Source organism: Lolium rigidum, chromosome 2, assembly GCF_022539505.1.
Source record: "Lolium rigidum isolate FL_2022 chromosome 2, APGP_CSIRO_Lrig_0.1, whole genome shotgun sequence".
Lineage (NCBI taxonomy): Eukaryota > Viridiplantae > Streptophyta > Magnoliopsida > Poales > Poaceae > Lolium > Lolium rigidum.
Genome location: NC_061509.1, coordinates 116,070,704 through 116,090,977, shown reverse-complemented (window position 1 = coordinate 116,090,977; position 20,274 = coordinate 116,070,704). Strand labels below are relative to the sequence as shown.

General features: G+C 50.7%; 1 protein-coding gene across 2 annotated transcripts; it reads right to left on the bottom strand.

Moving 5' to 3' along the window:
- Nucleotides 1-1,381: 1,381 nt before the first annotated feature.
- Nucleotides 1,382-17,147, bottom strand: LOC124692269 (stress response protein NST1). Of its 2 annotated transcripts, none has more exons than XM_047225593.1 (12): nt 16,816-17,147; nt 16,552-16,699; nt 16,378-16,476; nt 15,524-15,600; nt 9,088-9,167; nt 7,915-7,975; nt 6,843-6,910; nt 6,676-6,757; nt 3,543-3,629; nt 2,335-2,412; nt 1,740-1,859; nt 1,382-1,661 (listed from the first exon to the last, which is right to left on the bottom strand). In XM_047225593.1, the coding sequence occupies exons 1-12, from the start codon at nt 16,981-16,983 to the stop codon at nt 1,488-1,490; spliced, it is 1,242 nt and encodes a 413-aa protein (XP_047081549.1). In that variant the 5' UTR covers nt 16,984-17,147; the 3' UTR covers nt 1,382-1,487. The 2 variants fall into 2 exon arrangements, with proteins under 2 accessions (XP_047081549.1, XP_047081550.1); XM_047225594.1 differs by having other exon boundaries at nt 16,378-16,473; nt 16,816-17,145.
- Between the last annotated feature and the right edge of the window lie 3,127 nt (nt 17,148-20,274).

Sequence of the window (20,274 nt, the reverse complement as noted above, 5' to 3'; positions counted from 1 at the left end):
GCCCCAATTCTGCCATGGCTCCACCAGAGCGCTCGTCCACCGACGGAGAGTTGGCTAGCGGGGGAGCGCAGCTCGGCCCAGCACCAGCGTCCCAACCCCTCAACCCCAAGCCGTGGCTAGCAGGGGCAACATCCATCGAGCGTAGGGGAGGGGGCATGCGAGGTCACGGAGTCTATGCTCAGGTCGGAGTACAACAATACTACCTACCTAGGCATGGTGGAACAGGGAGGAGGGGACTCGGGGAGGACGGGGGCTACTAGCGCCGAGAGGCAGCCGGCAGAGAGAAGGGCGCCGGCGTCGCGGCGGCGTGCGGTGGGGTGGGTGTGAGAGGGTTTACTTAGCTTGCGAAAATTATCCTATATACTTACAGCGCTAACAACCACCATGCCCATACTACGGTTTGAATGTTCTGTAGTTCTGCTTTGTAGCCTGTAGCCCTCTTTGCCATAATATAGGGCGTATTGATTTCCATGAAAATCAAACTGCACTAACTTTAATAGTTTATTGAGAAAATAATTTATCTCTACAATGCAAAATGTATACCATGTTAAAATGTACTTCATGAAGAATCTAATGATATTAGTTTGATAATCTAGATGTTGATATCTTTTTGTATAAATTTGGTTAAACTTTACGTGGTTTATAACTTTGAAAAATCTAATATCACACTGTATTTCGGGGCGCGCTGAGCTGCTCCGCATCACAATGCCAGAGCTTGAGGCAAACACACAATTGATTATGTTGAGGAAAAACCTCTTTTACCAGTTCAAACAGTACGCCTTCTCTCTGTTGCGTACTTGTGACTCACTGATAAGCCGACAGGCCTGCCAATCTGACCTCGGGAGGCTGTTGCGCAGCGTGCCAGCCATGTCGAGATTTAAGATAAAAACGGTTTTTCAAAACTTCTATCCACAGGGACTTTTGCTCCAACTAGATTGAGCACGAAATCCAAGGACCTTGAGTGACCACAAAGCCGAAGGGCGAGAGCAAACGGATCAATCACTAGAGACAGCTTTGTTTCTTGATAACAAAGATAGAATGGCAAGAGTAAGCAGATCAGAGACAGCTTTGTTTCTTGTTAAGAAAAATTGCCTGCTTGACTTGAGATAAAGTATAAGTAGTACGGCATGCGCAGTCCACAGGTATCGTTGCACGATCCATGTTAAGAAGAAAGAATCACACGTTAGTCAAGGTCATGCTGGTTTAATGTATCTTCAGTTTTCTGGCATCTGAAAAGTCGGTTTTACCAGGCCCGGGGCACTCGGGTACCATACGGAGCAACCAGATTTTCGATCTGGAAAGAGATGGCAGTCAGGACTCTTCACATCAGATCAGTTAGGCATAAAAGTAAACGATCAAACGAACAAAAACAGGTGCATCCTTGCAGTACGAATGGGAGATTCACTTAGCAATAATATGGCATAATAAATATATCTACAAATTCTTTGTGTAAACGTTTCAAGTTACATGCCGGAAAATTTCATGATTCAAAGGACTCCAAAGAAAGGATTGGTGATGGCAGAGTTCAGCTCGGCACCAGCTGTATTCAGGATCGCCTTGTCAACCTTGTTCCTTGCCAAAAACAAGAACTCATTGTCTTCAAGTTTCTCAAATCCACACAGCTCAAGGAACTGTATGCCCCCAAGATTTCCAACCCTCTCCTGTAAGGTGCAGAAACAGATCATCAATCCCTGGTTGTTCAGCAGTTCATTTTACCAATCCCAAGAATAGTAACTCGCCTGAAAGGTAGCATTGCTGAGTCTGATCTTTCTGAACTTGTCCTCTTCGGGACTTTTTACCACGTTTCCAATGTAGGTAAGGAGTGTTTGAAAAGCCCTCTTCACTTTAGCATCCTCCTCCTGTCGTAAATAGTCTCATGGTTAGGTAAATGTGATCAAATCGATAATAGTATCCAGACCTATTCAATGCAAGTTACACACTGTTTTAATGTATGTGGATATATAATGGAGCTTTGGACTATTGCATAAATCATATCAAGGATCAACACAAAACAGGAATCTAAACACGTGCAAGTCATTCACTATATATACAACACAGCGATTCCATGCAAGAAATATCAGTTCCAATGGTATGAAAAATACATTTGAGAAAAATATCCCATGTTGATTCAACTGCTTGGTGGTTGCAGAAAGTCATATCAGGCATCAATACAAAGCTGGAGATAAAGACCTTCATATAGACTCCAAATTCCATGTTTCATTAACTGATATAAAACTCTTAGGTTCCTCAGACTCATAAACTAATGTGTATACTTGTTACAGCTGCCATTATATTCCAATATATTCAGCAGCAAGGGAAAATTAGACTTCATACCTTGTTTTGCTGCTTAATATTTCGTAAGCAATCCCTCATCTGCTCTGCTTTTGTGGCTGGTCTGACAGGTAATGCACTCTGAAAATATTTAGACCACAGTTAATTAACTAATAATATTTAAACCGGAAATGCACTTTTGTTCTTGGGTGCATATGCTCCTGCCACCGGAAAAGAACATTTTAAAATATATTTAAAAATCTGAACAAAAAATTCGCGCGTATATGTCAACATTCTGTGTGCGCATGCCAAGTTGAGCAAAAAAAAACTGACATTTTTTGTGTCCTGTGTAAAAAAGACAAGAAAATATCTTGTGGAGAGTGTTTTTAGCACCAACACAAGACACAAAAAATATCAGTTTTTCATGAAACGACTTTGCGAACATATTGATTGTTTACGATTCTAAAAGGCCCTGCACAAGCTGTCCAATCAAAAATCAAGTCGGATTGATGCAGAAGAGAATTTCTATATTTGTTCTGAGAAGTGAGGCCATCTCCATCGTTGGACCGCATACGGACATTTCATGTATTGATATTGATGTCCGCGCAAGCCTAATGACGAGGGCCAACGCTGACTCCTAAACGGACAACTGTCCATTTTTCTGTCCGCCGCATTCCGGTGCAAATTTGGGGTCGGTTTGCGGTGACACGGACAGCATCCGTGAATCCGCATTTCCAGCCTGCCACATGCATGCAAGCCAATCAATGAGGACAGAGACATGGTCCATGTCCACTAATTGGTCCCTGCCCATGGGACATGGCCCACAAAAATTATTCTAAATTTTTGCAATTTTGTCATTTTTGCTGCGCTTAAAATATAAGTAATTTTGCATTGTAAATTTGCACAGTAGTAGTGTACATCGTTGGCTACATGCGAATATTTTTTCCAAAAAATATTTAACAGTTTTTTCTCATTTTTTAAAAATGGGATCACCGTTGGGGCACAGACAGTGGTCTGTTCCTATCGGCGTGCCATCTGCAAATGGACAAACGGACAGCAGTCTATTCCTATCGGCGCGCCACCCGCAAATGGACCACACCAGACACTGTTTGAAATGCAGCCCTCCGTTGGAGATGGCCTGAGAAGTTCAAAAGTACAAGAAAATCTTGCAGTTGCTCAAAACAGTGGTGTGCCATGTTTAAACTGGGTGGATGCAGGAATTCTGCATCAACAGCTTATAATGTTCAAGGATATTTGAATTAAGAAAATACCTTCTTCTCTTCAACAGGCGGCGCTGCACTTGGCTTGGATGCAGATGGGACTTCGGCAGGCAATCCAAGTTTTCTTCTCCGTTCAGCCTGAGAATCACAAAGACAAAATGTTTCAAGGCAAAATAACAAGTTAGTTAGCAACTTAATAACAATGCATTCAGTTGAATATACCCTCGTTACATTAAATAAAACCATTATGTACCTATATGAAACATAAAACAATCCCCCCCTCCGTTTTTATATGTAAGGCCACTATTTTTTTCCGAGAAAACACAATGACATTGCGTTTCTTTTGATTGCAAAGAAGGAGAGTTTATTACAGGGTCACACCTCCAGGGAGGGTGAATTACAGGTTGGTGCTAGAAGAAATTAGTGTACATCCCAGTCTACAGGCAAGATGGCGCGAAGGCCGAGCGTCCCGGCTCTGGCCCAAAGCCTTGCCTCTGCTCTAGTGGCCGTTCCCCGTCGAAGACACAGGAGTTGCGGTGTTTCCAGATCAACCAAGGCACGAGCAGCGCTGCAGTTGCCAGTCCCTTGCGCATTGGCTTCAGCATGTCCTGTCTCGCAGCTACCCACCAGTCATTGAGGCAGGGCTCATTGTCAGGTGGTCTAGAGGAGAGCCGCAGCCAAGACAAGGTGTCATACCAGACCTGCCTCGAGAAGGGACAAGCCAGGATGAGGTGATGCATTGACTCCGGCTCCTGGTCGCACAGAAGGCACCAAGGGTGGTGTTGTAGTCCGTGCCGTCGTAGTTGTTCTGCCGTCCAGCACCGGTCCTTGTCAGCCAACCAATGGAAAAAAAACTTGAAGCGTGGAGGCGCCCAAGTTATCCAAACGAGCTTCCAAGAGCGGCAAGAACTGGAGCCCCGGAACATGCTGAGGTAGCGGGATTTTGCGGAATACACACCTCTTAGGGATGCAAGCGTAAAGCTCAGGGGCGATTTGACTGACCGATTGGCCATCGATCCATCAGTCCTCCCATAACCTACCCATGCGCCCATCGCCGGCGATCATGTGTGTCGAGGCAAAGAACAGGCTCTGCTCTTATTGCGAGAATTGCAACTCCAGACCACTCCATGCCCTCTCCTGGTCTGTTTTGCTGTACCAAAGCCAGCGCAACCGTAAAGCCGGCCCTCTCCATGTCGTGAACACCAAGGCCGCCAAGAGATAGCGGCCGGCTCACAGTACACCAATTCACGTGGGAAAACCCCTCTGGATCTTCCCGAGATGCTTGAGGATGCATTTAGGCGGGTGTAGCACGAGGATCTGATGTAGGGGTATCGCTGCCAACACAGATTTCACAAGGACTAGCCTTCCAGAACGGTCCATAAGCCTAGAGTTCCAGGTTGGAAGCTTGGCCGCGGCTTTATTCACCAATGGCTGCATCTGCGCTCTGGTAGGGTGACGGAGTGTGAGCGGAATGCCCAGGTAGGTCAGCGGCAGCTCCGCGAGCTGTCAGCCAAGCTCTGCCGTGATCAATGCGCTGTCCTCAGACTCGCAGTTGAGCCTTGTAACCGAGCTCTTGCCGTAGTTGACCAAAAGCCCCAAGGCTCTGCCAAACAAGTGCAGAATCGACCTGACAGCGGCAGAGTCGGCTCTGGTGGGGTGACAGAACATGACCACGTCATCAGCGTATAGGGATACCGCCAGGATGGCCTTCGTCGGGTGCAGCATCTGCAAGATACAGGCATCGACGGTGCGCCTGACCAGCCACCCAAGCACAAACAGCTGCGGCGATAGGGGATCCCCTTGTCGCAGTCCTCGGAGGTGCCAAATTGGTGGCCCAGGGCATCTGTTCAACAGAACGCGCGTGCTCGCAGAGGAAAGGAGGATCGCGAGCCAGTCCAAGAACTTGGCGCCAAACCCGTACCGCCGGAGGACCTCGAACAAGAAGGCCCAGGAGATGGTGTTGAAAGCCTTGGCTAGGTAGAGTTTTAGCAGCACTCTCGGTGCGCGCAGTTGGTGCAGCTGGCGCATGGACTGTCGGATGAGGACGAAGTTGTCATGGAGAATGCGCCCTCCGATGAAAGCATTTTGGCTCTTACTGACGAGGCAATCCAACTTGGGCGCCAAGCGTAGCGAGAGCACCTTCAACGCGACCTTGCCAATGAGGTGCACCGGGCTAATGGGGCGGTAATCGCCGAGAGTCTCGGCGCCCGGGCGCTTTGGTAGCAAAGTGAGCAAGGCCTGGTTGAGCTTGTAGAATCCACTACCCCGGAGGTCATTGAGCTGCTGAAAGACCGCGAGCACATCATGCTTCACCAGGGGCCAGCAGGCCTGAAGAAATTCGGCGGTGAATCCGTCCTGGCACTTTGCGAGTGGCAGTCTTTTGACAGCAGCCCAGATCTCAGCGTCAGTGAACTGCTCATCAGAAGAATGGATCAGTTGCTCCAGGTTTAAGGTGCAGTCGCGGTCGACCGCCGTGTCAAGCAGGGCGTCGAAGTGGGCGAAGGCCACCTCTGCCATCTCCATGGGCTGGTTATGACCTGATCACCCACCATAAAGCTGTGGATGCGATTCTTCTGCCAGCGGTAGGAGCATTGATGATGGAAGAACGCCGTATTGGCGTCGCCATCCTTTAGGTTAGCGATCCTAGCCCTCTGTCGAGCGATCCTGCGCTCAAGTGACGCGTAGCCAAGGTGGGACATCTTCAGCGCTTTGTGTAGCCAGGCATCATGCGGCGTCAGCATGCGCTCCTCGCCGGCCTTGTCGAACCGGAGAATGAGGTCTCTGCGTATAGCAAGCTTATGGCGTACGTTTGGCCCAGCTCGTGAGCTTCCTAGCGGCTGCCTGAGGCGCAGCATCAAGCGCTCCACTACGAAAAATACATTTTGCCAGTATGTAAGGCCACTAACATTAATCGAGTAAAATTGATTACATTTCTACCTCGTAGGAAGGTGTTCATTAATGCAAAAGCTTCATGCAGCCGTAGAGAAAGAGGCACCACATGCAATATGTTTAATTAGCTCAAAATATGACAGCATTTCCACATAAATAATTATGCTATTTATTAGTTGGCTATGTTTTCTTGGTATCTGGAATGTGAGTTTGTGGCCTTATATATAATAACGGAAGGGGTACTAGTAATTTAGCAAAACATGGGATATTCCTGAGAGTGAGATGGAAAAAGAACCTTGTCCTCTTCCAGTTTCTGGAGAATCTTTTCTCTGGCCCTTCTTTCTTCTTCCTTCTCGAGCCTTCTCAATTCTATGATGCTGCCAATGATTAGAAGAAAATTAATCAAAACCTGATATCATTTGTGCAAGTGTGGTAAACATAAAATCAGAATATAGAACTGACCGTTTCCTTTCATTCACCTCCTCCATTCTTTTAGCTTCAAGAAGCTCCTTACCAATTCTTATACGTTCCTAAAAAAATGCCTAATATGTGAGACAAAACACTAAAAAAAGGCTAACAATGTAAAACAGATACGAAGGTAAGAAATAGTACTCCCTCCGTTCCGGTTTACAGGGCCTACGCGTATCCCAAGATTGTTAATTTGACCAATATAATATAAGATTTACACTATAAAAATTGTACCATTAAAAAGTACAACATCTAAACTTTCCAATGATATATATTTTGTAGTATATATCTTGTGTAACGTTGGCTAAATTGGTAACCTAGAGATACGCGTAGGACCTGTAAACCGGGACGGAGGTAGTAACAGTAATGGTAAGGCCATTACTACCTAATGTTGAGCCAAGTGTAACTCGCAATACTAAGATGACATCATATCATATGAAAATAAAACTAGTATTAAGATAACATGGATACACCTTTAAAATTGCCCTCATCAGTATTCTCAGATAAACAATGTGTTACAGTTTGTAACTGTTGTTATGACTAGCATGATAAGCTTCAGCAGAAAAAATTGAGACTAGCAGTTAAATAAAATTAAATTAAAATTAATCCATAAGGAGCTTTTGTACTGAAATATTAACATAAAGGGCTATTGAGTATAAGTGGCTCAACAAGTATTCTTCATGTTTGGATTGCATTTTCCAAGATCTGCATAATTAAATAATTATAAAAGGTGTAATGACAATCTGTACAAAAACAGCCAGATTGAGATACATGTTACAAGTTATACAGATGCAATGGTTTGTTTGTACTGATAAAACAAATCTATACACCTTTTCGATACATCCACAAGTATGTTACTACCTCCATTCCATAAAAAATGCGTATAATTTTAGCCATAAGTCAAACTATGTGAAGTTTGACCTAACATTTAGAAAAAACTAACAACAATCAGAAAACCATGTACGTATATTATGAAAAATTATACGGCTTCTATTATGGAAGGGGGAAGGAGTATAAAGCAAGGTAAACGAAAAGTTTTTTAGAGGATTAACGAATGTTGATATACCTTCTCCCTTTCTCTCTCCATCCTTTTCTCTTCTTCTTCTTTCTTTTTGCGAGCACGCTCCCTACAAATGGAGTGGATAATTTCAGTACGCGATGTGATACCAAGATGATGAGGAACAACATGATCCAATACGGTTTTTGGCCCAATCTTTCACAGCGATCGAGGTAGATGGTAGATAACTTCTGTGATTGACCAGATTAGATCTACTCCACAAACCACAAACAGATCCTTACGAATCAGCAAGCAAAACAAAAGATATTGGTGTCCCCCGACATGGGACCTTTTCCTGTATATTCTTAACTCGAAATTTCAAGCCCCTTTTACAATGACCTAACCATGCTATTTATAATGGCATAGCCAACGCGTAAACTTGACTTACAAGTAAAAGCAAGAAATAACACACCGACTAGATTTAATCTAATAAGAAAATTAATACAAAAAGGACCCTTCATTGGCACGCCAACATCCTTGATTACTGTCCACAGGTGGCCCCCATCCGGTTGCAGACAAGCTCAAACAGTCCCACGCTGAAATAAACTTGATACTTTGAAATTCTTTCGTCGGCAGGAATAAAAAAAAGAAACATGTTTTACTCTTTCTTTCCTTTGTAAAGGAAATGTGGACCTTATCAATTCTGGACGCATGTATGCATGCATGGAAAAGATCCATGTATACATTCTCCTCAAATATTGCAGGTAATTCCTTTGAACTTATTTCTTCAGCATGAATCATGTCATATATTGAAGCTACATGTAGGCACGTGACATCAAGTACAGGTTGCGCCACATCACGATGTCCTCTAAGAAAACAATATTATATAAAACAACAAGTTCCAGAACAATTATTCTTAAGTCACAATTTCGTTGTTCACAACCTATGTTGTTGTGATGTTACTATGTCAATCCATCTGAGTTCCTAAATTAACAGAGGTGGGGGAACTAGTGAAGAAAATGGCCCTCTTCCGGCTAGGAGCTATCATTTCCCAAAACTTTTATCTGACCATGCTACCATGCTTGATTTTTATATTATCACTCTTCACTAAAGTTAGGTAAAACAGAAAGAAAACAAGTATCCAGAAGTCGATGAATAGATTCAGAACCAGGCCAAAAAAAACATACAAACAGACAAGTATCTTCTGTTTCTAAAGAGAACGGAATGGTTAAAAACAAGCACCTTAGTTCCTGTGCTTTAATCTTCTTTTCCTCCGGAGTAAGAGAGGGTTTGTTAGCTTTGGCGTTCGAAATGGCTGGCACCTGAGAGGGAAAGTAACATAAGAAACCTACAGATGCTATGTGATGCACGGACATAATTTTTTCTTGCCAAAGTGTTGATACTCCCATTGAACACATTTAATGTATAATCCATGGGACAGGTTGACCCTAGTTGTGCATGGGCTGTACACATAGAAGCAGCCATCAATGGAGGAGCTTTGGCAGTTGAATTCGGGATCAGCTATAGTTTAAACGATAATGCATACTCTAAAGTATGTTTCCATCAGAAAAGTGAAGAATTCAATCAGCAATACTTAAATTTGGCATGCGTATTGTTAAAGTGTAGAAACTTCTTGAAGAATGGGATAGCAAAGTACATGAAAACGTGCTATTTCAAAAATGTATAATAGCATCCATACGTATAAAAAGCATTGCTTCTGGAAAGCTCATGGTGGATAACATGTACTACCTCTGTCTATAAATAGATGTCTTAGATTTATCAAATTTTGGATGTATAGACACTATTTAGTGTATATATTCATCCAAATTTAAACAAATATAAGACATCTATTTATAGACGGAGGGAGTATCAAAGACTAGAGTATGCCACTAATTGAGATTAATTAGATAAATGGCATGAAAAGATTACCAAACCCACTACTGCTACAAAGCACGCCCTAATTTGCAAAACATGGGACCAAATTTAGCGTCATTGATAGTATCTCTAGCCTCACTTTCATGAAGAAGAGGATGACACTAGGAGAGTTGGGGCAATTTTCGTTGGTTTATTTCACACACATCTCACACAATGCCATACCAGACTGAGGGCACGGGGTTACAGATTTATAGCTGCTAGCCAGCCAGAATATGCTAGTCTAAAAGATGCTAACTACCCGTCCTTGATGCCCCTAAAAGCAGTCAAAGATCAGGGGATGCTATCCTATCCTAACAGCCTAATGACATGAGTCCTTCACAAAGGACCATGTGTGCTTGCAGTCCTATCCTAACAGCCTACTGACAGAGTCCTTCACAAAGGACCATGTGTGCTCGCAAGTAGCTCCACAAAGACCAGACTACAATGACTTATTCATCATTCTCCCCCTAAGTCTTGTACGCCGTCTTGCGGGAGCGCCGAGCCATCCCGATCCGGGAGCAAAGCTCGAGGAACTTGACCCTCCCAAGAGGCTTGGTGAGCGGATCCGCGAGCTGATCCGTGGTGTTGACGTAGCTTGCATGGATGCTCCCTTCCTCCAAGCGGTCTCGGATGAAGTGGTACCTCAACCGAATGTGCTTGCTCCGTTCATGAAAAACGGGGTTCTTTGCCGGGGCCGGAGCGGACTTGCTGTCCACCAAGAGCCGCACTCGGTCTAGTGTCTCGACCAAGGAGATCACCAAGCGGCCGAGCGAGCCGGAGTGCTCGAGTGCAAGCGGTGGAGGCTGCTATGTACTCAGCCTCACAGCTGGACATGGCCACCACCTGCCGCTTGATCGACCGCCGGCTCACGAGACACTTGCCGAGGAAGACGAGGATCCCGCTCGTGCTCTTGCCGGTGTCGATGTCGCCGGCGTGGTCGCCGTCGGCCGTACCCGACGAAGTGCGCCGCCCCAGGACACCTAGGGTAGTGGAGGCCGTGGTCGAGAGTCCCCGCAATGTAGCGGATGATCCTCTTCACAGCCTGCAGGTGCTCCGTCGTCGGTCACTCCATGAAGCGACTAACGTAGCCGACGGAGAAGGCCAAGTCCGGCCGTGTGTGGGCGAGGTAGCGAAGGCTCCCCACAAGACGCCGGTATTGTGTGGCGTCCACTTCCTCCGTCGTGCTGTCGCGGCTCAATTTCAGCCTCTCCTCCATTGGAGTGAGGGCCGGGTTGCATCCAAGTGAGCCCGGCCTAGCTCAACGATGCGCTTGGCGTAGGCGGTCCGCCGAAGCGTGATCCCGGAGTGGTCCCGGTGCACCTCGATCCCCGCATAGAAAGAGAGGAGCCCCGCATCACTCATCCGGAAGGTGGCCTTCATCTCTTCCTTGAACGTCGCCACCTCCGCATCCTTGATGCCGGTGATCACCAAGTCGTCGACATAGACGCCCACCAACAGGGTGTTTCGTCCACTCCCCGTCGGTAGACGGCCGCCTCGTGCGGGCTTTGCTCGAAGCCCATTGCCTTCGGCCGTGGAATCCAACTTGGCATTCCACGCCCGTGGTGCTCGCCGCAGGCCATAGAGAGCCTTGCGCAGCGGAGTACCTTGCCCTCCCGGCCGGGAATCGCAAATCCCGGCGGGCTGCCGCACGTAGACCTCCTCCTTCAAGTCGCCATTGAGGAAGGCGGACTTGACATCCATGTGATGGACGCGCCGGCCCTCCCGGGCAGCGAGCGCAAGGAGGAGTCGCACGGACTCCATCCGTGCCACGGGAGCGAAGGCATCGTCGAAGTCGACCCCTCCTCGCCGCAAGAAGCCTCGTGCCACCGAGCGAGCCTTGTGCTTGACGATGGCGCCGGCTTCATCCCTCTTCGGCCTTGAACACCCATTTGAGGGTGATCGCGCGGTGACCACGAGGGAGGTCGGCAAGCTGCCGAGTGCGGTTCTTCTCGACCGCATCCATCTCCAACCGCATGGCAGCCGCGCCATGCCGCGTCTCTCTCGGCCTCGCAGAGGACCGAGGCTCGCCGTCGTCACGCGCAAGCCGCAGCTCGCGCCTCCGAGTCGCGTGGCACCTGTCCCCGCACCGGCCGGTCGCCGAGAAGGTTCTCCATCGTACGGTACCGCAGCGGCTCGCCGCCATGATACGCGTCGATGCGCTCCCCATCGTGAGAGAGCGGGAAGCGAACTCCACCGGCCGTGCTCAACATGAGCTGGTGTAGACGTGCCCGGAGGAGTGATCGCCGCGTCCTGGAGTACGTGGTGACGCCGGCCGTGGTGGTGTAGCAACCACCGGGGTCGATGGAGACTTGGGGACCGAGGTAGGCGAGCTTGTTGAGGAAGAGCCGCCTACTCCCCCGGCTGCCTCGAAGTGGACGTACTCGACAATGAAGTCGTCATACGTCGGAGTCGAGCCGTCCTCCACCGCCTTGCCCCATGCCCACCCTCGCCCTTCGTTGAACACGACGCCGCGCGACGTGCGCACACGCCGTGTCTTGGGGTCGAGGATGCGGTAGGCCTTCGAGCCCTCCGAGTAGCCAATGAACACTCCCGGAGTGCTCCCGTCGTCGAGCTTGCCGATGTGGCCGAGCTCCTTGGCGAATGCGAGGCAGCCAAAGACCCGCGAGTGCGAGACCGCCGGCTTTCGCCCATGCCGTGCCTCGTACGGCGTCCTCGCCGTCAAGCGCCTTAGTAGGCGAGCGGTTGAGGATGTAGACGGCCGTCGGCACCGCCTCTCCCCGAAGACAGCCGCGCATCTCTCTCGCTTGAGGAGGGCCCGAGCCATCCCCACAACCGTCCGGTTGCGCCGCTCAACGACGCCGTTCGCCGCGGGCCGTAAGGCGCGGAGTAGTGGCGCCGGATGCCTTCCTCGCCGCAGCACGACGCGACCCGGCCGATGTGAATTCGCCGCCGTTGTCGGTACGCGAGCACGCGCAGCCTTGCGGCCGCACTCCGCCTCCGCAGAGCAACCTCGCGAGCGCCCGATGGCGTCCGCCGCTCTCCCTTGCCGCCGAGGAGCACCACCCACATGTAGCGGGAGAGGTCGTCGACGAGCAGCAGGAAGTAGCGTCGTCCTCTCGGTGTGGCCGGTGTCACCGGGCCACACAAGTCCCCGTGCACGAGCTCGAGCTTCTCCTTGGCTCGAAGCTCGCCTCGCCGGGGAAAGGGAGTCGTCTCCGCTTCGTCACAACGCGTACGTCGCAGAACCGCTCCACATGGTCAAGGCACGGCATGCCTCGCACCATCTCCATGGTACCGAGCCGCTCGTGGCCTCGAAGTGAAGGTGCCCGAAGCGCTCGTGCCATCGCCACGCCTCGTCCTCCCGACGAGCAGCGAGACAGAGGGGTTGTGCCACCTGCACATCAAGAACATAGAGGCGATTTGTGCCTCTGGTTACCTTGGCAAGCAGGTGACGGTGGCGATCCCATATGCGCGAACTCCGCTCTCGATCGGCACGCGGGAGCCGTTCTCATCCGAGTCTGTCCCGTGTCGATGATGGAGTTCCTCAGTGCGGGGATGTAGTAGACACCGGTGAGCAGCCGGTGCTCTCCAGTTTTGGCGGCGAAGATGACGGAACCGACGCCCTTGATCTCCACGGCGGAGGCATCCCCAAACTTGACGGAGCCTCGCACGTCGGAGTCGAGCTCGGCGAAGAACTCCCGTCGGCCGGTCATGTGGTGGGTGGCGCCGGTGTCGAGGCACCACCCGCCAGCCTTGTCGTTGCCGGAGCAATCGCCGAGAAGGGCGTGTGCTTTCGGCTCGTCAAGGTGGAGGAGAGTGGTACGGTGGAGAGCCGGCCGCGGTCGGTGCCGCCGGAGGCGGCTCGATGCCGGCATGCGCCATGAACGGAGCCGGCTCCTCCTCCCCGCCCGTGCGACATGGGCTTGGCCACGTCGTGGCCGCCGGCACTCGTTGGCCCGCTGACCAAGCTTGCCGCAGTTGTGGCGGGCGTCGTCCTTTGCCGGCTTGGGCTTGCCGGCAGCGCCTCTCGCCGCATCACCTTGCGCCTTGGCATGGCCATCCTTCCGCGCCTTGCGTGGCTTGCCGCGCTTGCGGCCGCTCGTCGAGGAAGAAGGCTCCCCCTTCTTCCTCGTCACCGTGGCCGACATCCCACCGCTCCCGAGTGAGGAGCAGCCTTCCCGCCGGTGGTGATGGGCCCCGACGAAGACCGTGGCTCGTCGGTGTCGACGACCTTGAGGCGACCTATCGCCTCCTCGATCGTCATGGTGGAGAGGTCCGAGCGAGGGACTCGATCGAGCGAGCCATCCGCTTGTACTTCTCGGGGACGCAGCGAAAGAGCTTCTCGACAGCTCTCTCCTCGTCGTAGGCGTCATCGCCGAACCGCACCATCTTCTCGCAGAGAGTGTTAAGACGGAGAGCAAAGTCATCAACGTCCTCACCCGGCTTGAATGCCGGGTTCTCCCACTCCTTGCGAAGTGCCCGCAGCTGTGGACTTGCGAGCACGGCCGCCGCCGATGCGTGCCGCGGCGATGGCGTCCCAAGCCTCCTTGGCGATCCGCTTGTGGGAGAGCGAGAACCGCATCTCGGCCGGGACTGCGGCGATGAGGGCGTCCGGCCGCCCGTCGATCCTCATGATGGTCGACGTCGCCGTCGTGGACTGCCTCCCACATGTGCCGCACCCGGAGCCTCGATCTTCATGATCGCGGCCCACTCGACGTAGTTGGTTTTGGCGAGGGTAGGCCACCCAACACCGGGACCAACATCCCCGACCACCGTCCGACCCCGTAGAGGCCGCGGTCTTGGTCATCCCGGCCCGCCACCGCCGTGCGCGCCTCCTCTCGGGAGCGCCATCCCGAGGTGCGCGGGCGTGCTCGGCTGCCCACCGCGCTGCCCGCTGCGCCGCCCGTGGCGCCGCTGCGTCGCCGCCGCCATCAGCGAGAACGGAGCCGTTGGCGCCGCCGCGCAGCACCTCGACCTCCGCCGCCGCCGCACGTGCTGCCTCCGCCGCTTCGCTGCTTCTACCTCCGCTCCGGCTGCTGCCGCGCTCCGCCGCTGCCAGCCTCAACGCCCTTGCTGCCGCCGCGGCCGGCCGCCGCAGCCACTCGTTCACGCTCCTCTCGCCGCGGCGCGATCGGCCTCTCCGCCGACGCCGCGTGCCGGAGGTAGCCGTGTGCCGAGAGTGGCCGTCGGACATGGCTCGCTGTCGGGGCTAAGAGCTGCTTCCGACGAGCTGCTGCTCGACAACCCGGAGGGAGGGAAGTAACCAGGGGCAGGTGAGGCTGCTACTCGGCCGGGGCTGCTCCCTTCCCTGTGAAGGGGAGGAGCAGGAGATGCTCAGGCTGCAAGACAACCTTGCTACCACTTGATAGTATCTCTATCCTCACTTTCATGAAGAAGAGGATGACACTAGGAGAGTTGGGGCAATTTTCGTTGGTTTATTTCACACACATCTCACACAATGCCATACCAGACCGAGGGCACGGGGTTACAGATTTATAGCTGCTAGCCAGCCAGAATATGCTAGTCTAAAAGATGCTAACTACCCGTCCTTGATGCCCCTAAAAGCAGTCAAAGATCAGGGGATGCTATCCTATCCTAACAGCCTAACAGACAGTCCTTCACAAAGGACCATGTGTGCTGCAGTCCTATCCTAACAGCCTAACAGACAGTCCTTCACAAAGGACCATGTGTGCTGCAGTAGCTCCACAAAGACCAGACTACAATGACTTATTCATCAGTCATCAGATGATCAATATGAACAAATCTCTAATTAACGGAGAAAAACTATATATAAAAAGCATACCATAGGCATTTCATCAATATCAGGATCCTCCTGGTGCTCAGAAAGCCAGTTAATGACACCTTCGATGGTGCTATTACCTTGTAAAAGTACATGGATTCAACAAAGTTATGAACATCACTGTGTTCTAATTACAGTTACATGAGACAAAATCAATAAAGGCAGGCAAAGAATGATGGCAGAAGGCAAGAAAATATTTATTACAGTGTTTGTTCTGGTCAATTCAGATGATTTCATTTCAAGCAAAAATAAAGTTTAATAAAAGAGATTATAGCTTAATGACTTTGGTTGTCATTCCCCTTCTCATTTTTTTAATGTTATCCAACAGTTAAGCTATTCATATTTTCTTTGACATGGTTTTCCGCTATTCAAAAACCAATAATATCATGTATTGTAATACAGTACCTTGAGTGAGGTTGTACTTTACTTGGTTAATATTAACAAAATTAAGGCATGGCCTTCAATAAACCACAATGCCAAATAGTAACAGTGCCGAAAAGAGACATAAGCCCTATTCGGAAGATATTCAGCATAGCTTACTAAAACCCATCCCGAACAGGATGAAGCTGGAGGGAGCCACAGAATGATTAAATGGATAGTAAATTCAGGCCCTTCTATGGAGAGGAACTGGAGCCACTGTCAAGTACTCCCTCCGTTCTTTTTTAATTGACTCGGATAGTACAAACTTGTACTAAATTCGAGTCAATTAAAAAAGAACGGAGGGAGTAGCATTCAAAGAAAGCCAGAGCACCCCCGAAAAGTGCCATGGTAGGATGTTCTTATCATTGGCGATGTTATGTACAGTGGCATCAGCAGTCGATAACATGATAGTCAAAGTATTCAGATGTTATACATACCTGAGAAGTGAAGCGCCCTAGTGGCGCGCCCCGTCGAAAACCCCATCGATTCGAGGTCGGCAAGCATCTCCTTGTTCACCTCCGGCGCCACCATCTCTGCTATAATCGAGCATACCAGAATTATCCACCCAACACTCAGTAAGTGCTTGCCTTATCTCAATTTCGAAACCTCACCTTGCGACTCCCCACTTCCGGATGCATCCACATCCATGGCCCCTGAGACCGGCTTCAGCGGCGCCTCAAGATCGATGGGCTTGGCCGCCTCCATGGTCTTGTCCGTGAACTCCGCGTGACCCGTGCGCTTGGTGTGCAGGTCCACTTCCTGTGCACCAGATCAATAAGTAAAACAGGATCAAGCACAGACCCAGATGCATCTAGTAGGACCACCAAATCCGACGGAGTTTCATCGAGAGACGAAGAGGGGGAGCGGGATCTTACGGTCTGGGAGCGACAGGGCTTGCCGCAGCCGGCGCAGATGAGATTGAGGACAGCTTCGTCGGACTCCGCGAAGTTGGTGTGGGAGGTGGCCTCGGCGTGCGCCTGCGCCTCCTCTACGCTCCGCAGCTGCACGCCGCAGTCGCCGCATCGCAGAGACAGCCCTGCCATTGCTGCTTGCTTTCGATCGAGAGAATTTGGGGCAAAAGTAGGGATCGAAACTTGCTTTCTTGCGACGAGGTTTAGGCGAAAAAAAGAGAACGCGACAGCAGGGCGGACGAGAAATATCTAAGTTACGGGTCGGTAGGTAAAAATACCAGAATAAATTTTCGTCCGTTAAAGAAACCGGTTGAAATTTGGATGCTTTGTTGTACGTAAGGGCGACGCGACGCAAACGGACGCTGAGCGACCGTTTTGCCGCTTTGACCGAAAATACGTCTGGCACCCTCTCCAGCGGCGCGTCGCAAAGTAACCGGGCCGTCCGCGGAGACGCAAACCTGGTTTTAGTCCATTGACCAGGTTTGCGTCTCCGCGGACGCTCGGCGGTCGCGCCGAGCTTCCGCTCGCTTCCCCACGGGCCCGCCTGGCAGCGACCTAGGTTCGATCGGCCTCGAATTCACAACGCGCGCCGGTGTGGCAACCGCGGCGATCAATGGAGCGCCGAACCACCGCGGAAGAGCAACCGCCGGCCTCTTCGTTATACGCATCGCCGTTAATCCGCCCACATTATAACCCCCCGTCTACGGTAATTTAAATTCAACCGCTTCCTTCTTCTTCCTCTTCTTCTTCTTCTCCAACACGGCACGCCATGAGCGACTACACGCTGCCGTCCGACTCGGAGAGCGAGGGCAAGTCGCCCGGATTTCTGCATTGGTGGGAACCCCTGCGACGCTAAGCGATCCGGGCTCCACGCCCAGCGACCCTGCCTCCACGCCGAGTGAGGACGAGGAGGACGGAAGCGGCAATGGCGGCGAAGGCCGGGAGGAGGACGGAGGCGGCGGCGCCGCGGCGACGCCGAGGACGAGGAGGAGGACCGAGGAGGAGGAGGGAGGAGGACTCCGACGGCAAGTTCGCCCGGTTGGAGGCGCGAGGAGGCGGCGGACGACAAGGCGGCGGCAAGGAAGAAGTCCGGGCGCTGGCGCGGGCGGCGCGTCGTCGTCCGTTCACCGACGACGATGACGAAGACGCCATTTCTTCCAGTTTCAACTCCTCGACGGGCGCGTCGTCCTCCAGTTCCGACGAGGAGGTGACAAGCAAGAGGCGCAGGAGTTTCGACGACGAGGCAGGGCCTTCTAACAAGAAGGCCAAAAAATAGTTTTAGTTTATATGTTTATAATTTTCTTCTTCTTTGTATGTTAAATATGTTTGAATCTAGTCGATTGAAGTATCCGGTTAATTGTTTAGGCTATAATCTATTCGATTCGACCAACATGACATCATTGAGTATAACTTTTTCGCGTTTAAAACTTGATCATTGAACAAAATTGAAATGAAGTAGCACAAAAAAAAACATTTGCATGTCCAAAATGCGTCGGGCCGCTGGAGGTAGCCCCGACGCAAATGGACATTTCGCCTCTCGCGGTCATTTTGACGTCCGTCAGACGACGCTAACAGACGCGAGCGGACAATTTAAACGTCTAAAATGCGTCGTGCCGCTGGAGATGGCCTAAGAAAACCCGCTCCCCTTTGTCCGTTCGGTGCGCGTGGATCAGAAGGACTCCATCGAGCGCCTCCTCAGGTCGTGGGCGAGCATCCGATTTTGCTTCCGTCCGTCCTGATTTTCTTGCTTCCCATGTTGGTTTTCTTTGTTTTTTTTTTGCGTCAAGCACCAGCCCGCGCTTCGACGCTAAAACTTTTCGTCTGTCGCGTGTCAAACGAGTTTTTTTTTTGAGCAACGCGTGTCAAACGAGTGGGCCGGCCGATTAAAGTACTCAGTTCCTTTTTTTTTGCGAATAAACTGCATTACTCAGAAAACATCAGGTATTACAATATCTTTGCAAGTGTCAGCTAAACCCTCTGGGCCAGAGGCTAACCACACTTCCGTTCGGCCATTCATCCTAGCAAAATTTGCCAAAAAATGGCTACTAATGTTCTGAGCTCTCTTTACATGAGTAATGCAGATATGATGGTCCTTCAGCAAGGTCTTCACATCTTCAACTATGGTCGCATTAACTGAACGATCCATGTGGTTATTTTGGAGCAGCTTAACTATCTCCAAACAATCAGTCTCAAAGATAATGGGTTGAGTACAACAATTTAGTGTCAGCGCTAGTCCTTCCTTTGCCGCACATAATTCAGATTCAAGGGCATCTCTGCAATTGTACAATTGACGGCAAGCCGAAGCAATAATATCTCTCTTATAATCATGAACGAGCATACCTGCACCTGCATTCCCATTAGCTCCAAGGGAACCATCAGTGTTAAGCTTGCACCATCCAGGTGGAGGTGCGGTCCAATGCAGGATCGGCATAGCATGTTCAAACGAGTGGGCCGGCCGATTAAAGTACTCATGTTCCTTAGCATGTTGTCTCCTTGTGCCGGGACTACTGAGTCTAGCCTAATTAGGTAGCGATCCCGCATCGATGCCTTGTCCGTGTACTTTGTATATCTCCATGGCGGTTTAGACTATCGTCGAAGAAAAGAACTCTAGGTGTATCGATTATAGGCTTTCCTATAGCAGGAGACTTTCCAAGCTTCAACCTCCTTGTCCCTAACTCCCTATAAATGTCCACATGAAGATATGAGATCAAGAAGACGAGATTTCCCTGGACAAAATCTACATAATAGCTTCTCTAACCCACGACCATCGATCGCTGGGGAGCCACGACGGGCACCGACGCGTCGTCATGTCAGCACATGTACGATGTGACCGTGGATGATGCCGTCGTGGACGTGCGGGGACTTGCGAAGACTCTGAACAACAAGGACGTGCTCCTCGCGTGCATGGCGCCGGGGTGATGTACCAGGTGTAGATCGTGATGTGGGCAAGCCAAGATGGCCTCAACGGCTCGTCGGAATTATGGAGGATCCGCCGGCAGACGACAACCCTCGACCCTCCCGAGTTGTCCACACGAGAGGACAGGACATGAGGGAGGCTGCTGACGTTTATTAAAGGCGAGTTGGATGTGTTCTTCCATGAAAGACGTCGGTGGTAGCGAGCTTCGCGACGCTGGCAATGACGTCGCACGCGCTGCCCAACATGGAGACTATCCTCAACTGCTTCTGGGTCACGGCGGTAATAACGGCGATGGCCCGGAGGGATAAGAGGAACTTGATGGCGACTTCCTTGCCGCCTGCAAAAATAGCACGTGCTGCGCCTTGGTTGTAGGGATTCGTAGCATAGAAAACAAAAAAATTCCTACCGCAAGAACGAATAACAAGCCAAGATCTAATCTAGTAGATGGTAGCAACGAGGTGAAGATCAACATACCCTTGAAGATCGCTAAGCGTTAACGAGATTAG

What these genes read in the sequence shown, in the direction of transcription:
- LOC124692269 (XM_047225593.1), bottom strand. Translation starts at nt 16,983, where the DNA reads ATGGCAGGGCTGTCTCTGCGATGCGGCGACTGCGGCGTGCAGCTGCGG. An exon ending in CGCCTGTTGAAGAGAAGAAG is followed by an intron (nt 2,413 to 3,542) that starts GTATTTTCTTAA and finishes AAATATTTTCAG; the next exon opens with AGTGCATTACCTGTCAGACC. An exon ending in ATATTAAGCAGCAAAACAAG is followed by an intron (nt 1,860 to 2,334) that starts GTATGAAGTCTA and finishes TATTTACGACAG; the next exon opens with GAGGAGGATGCTAAAGTGAA.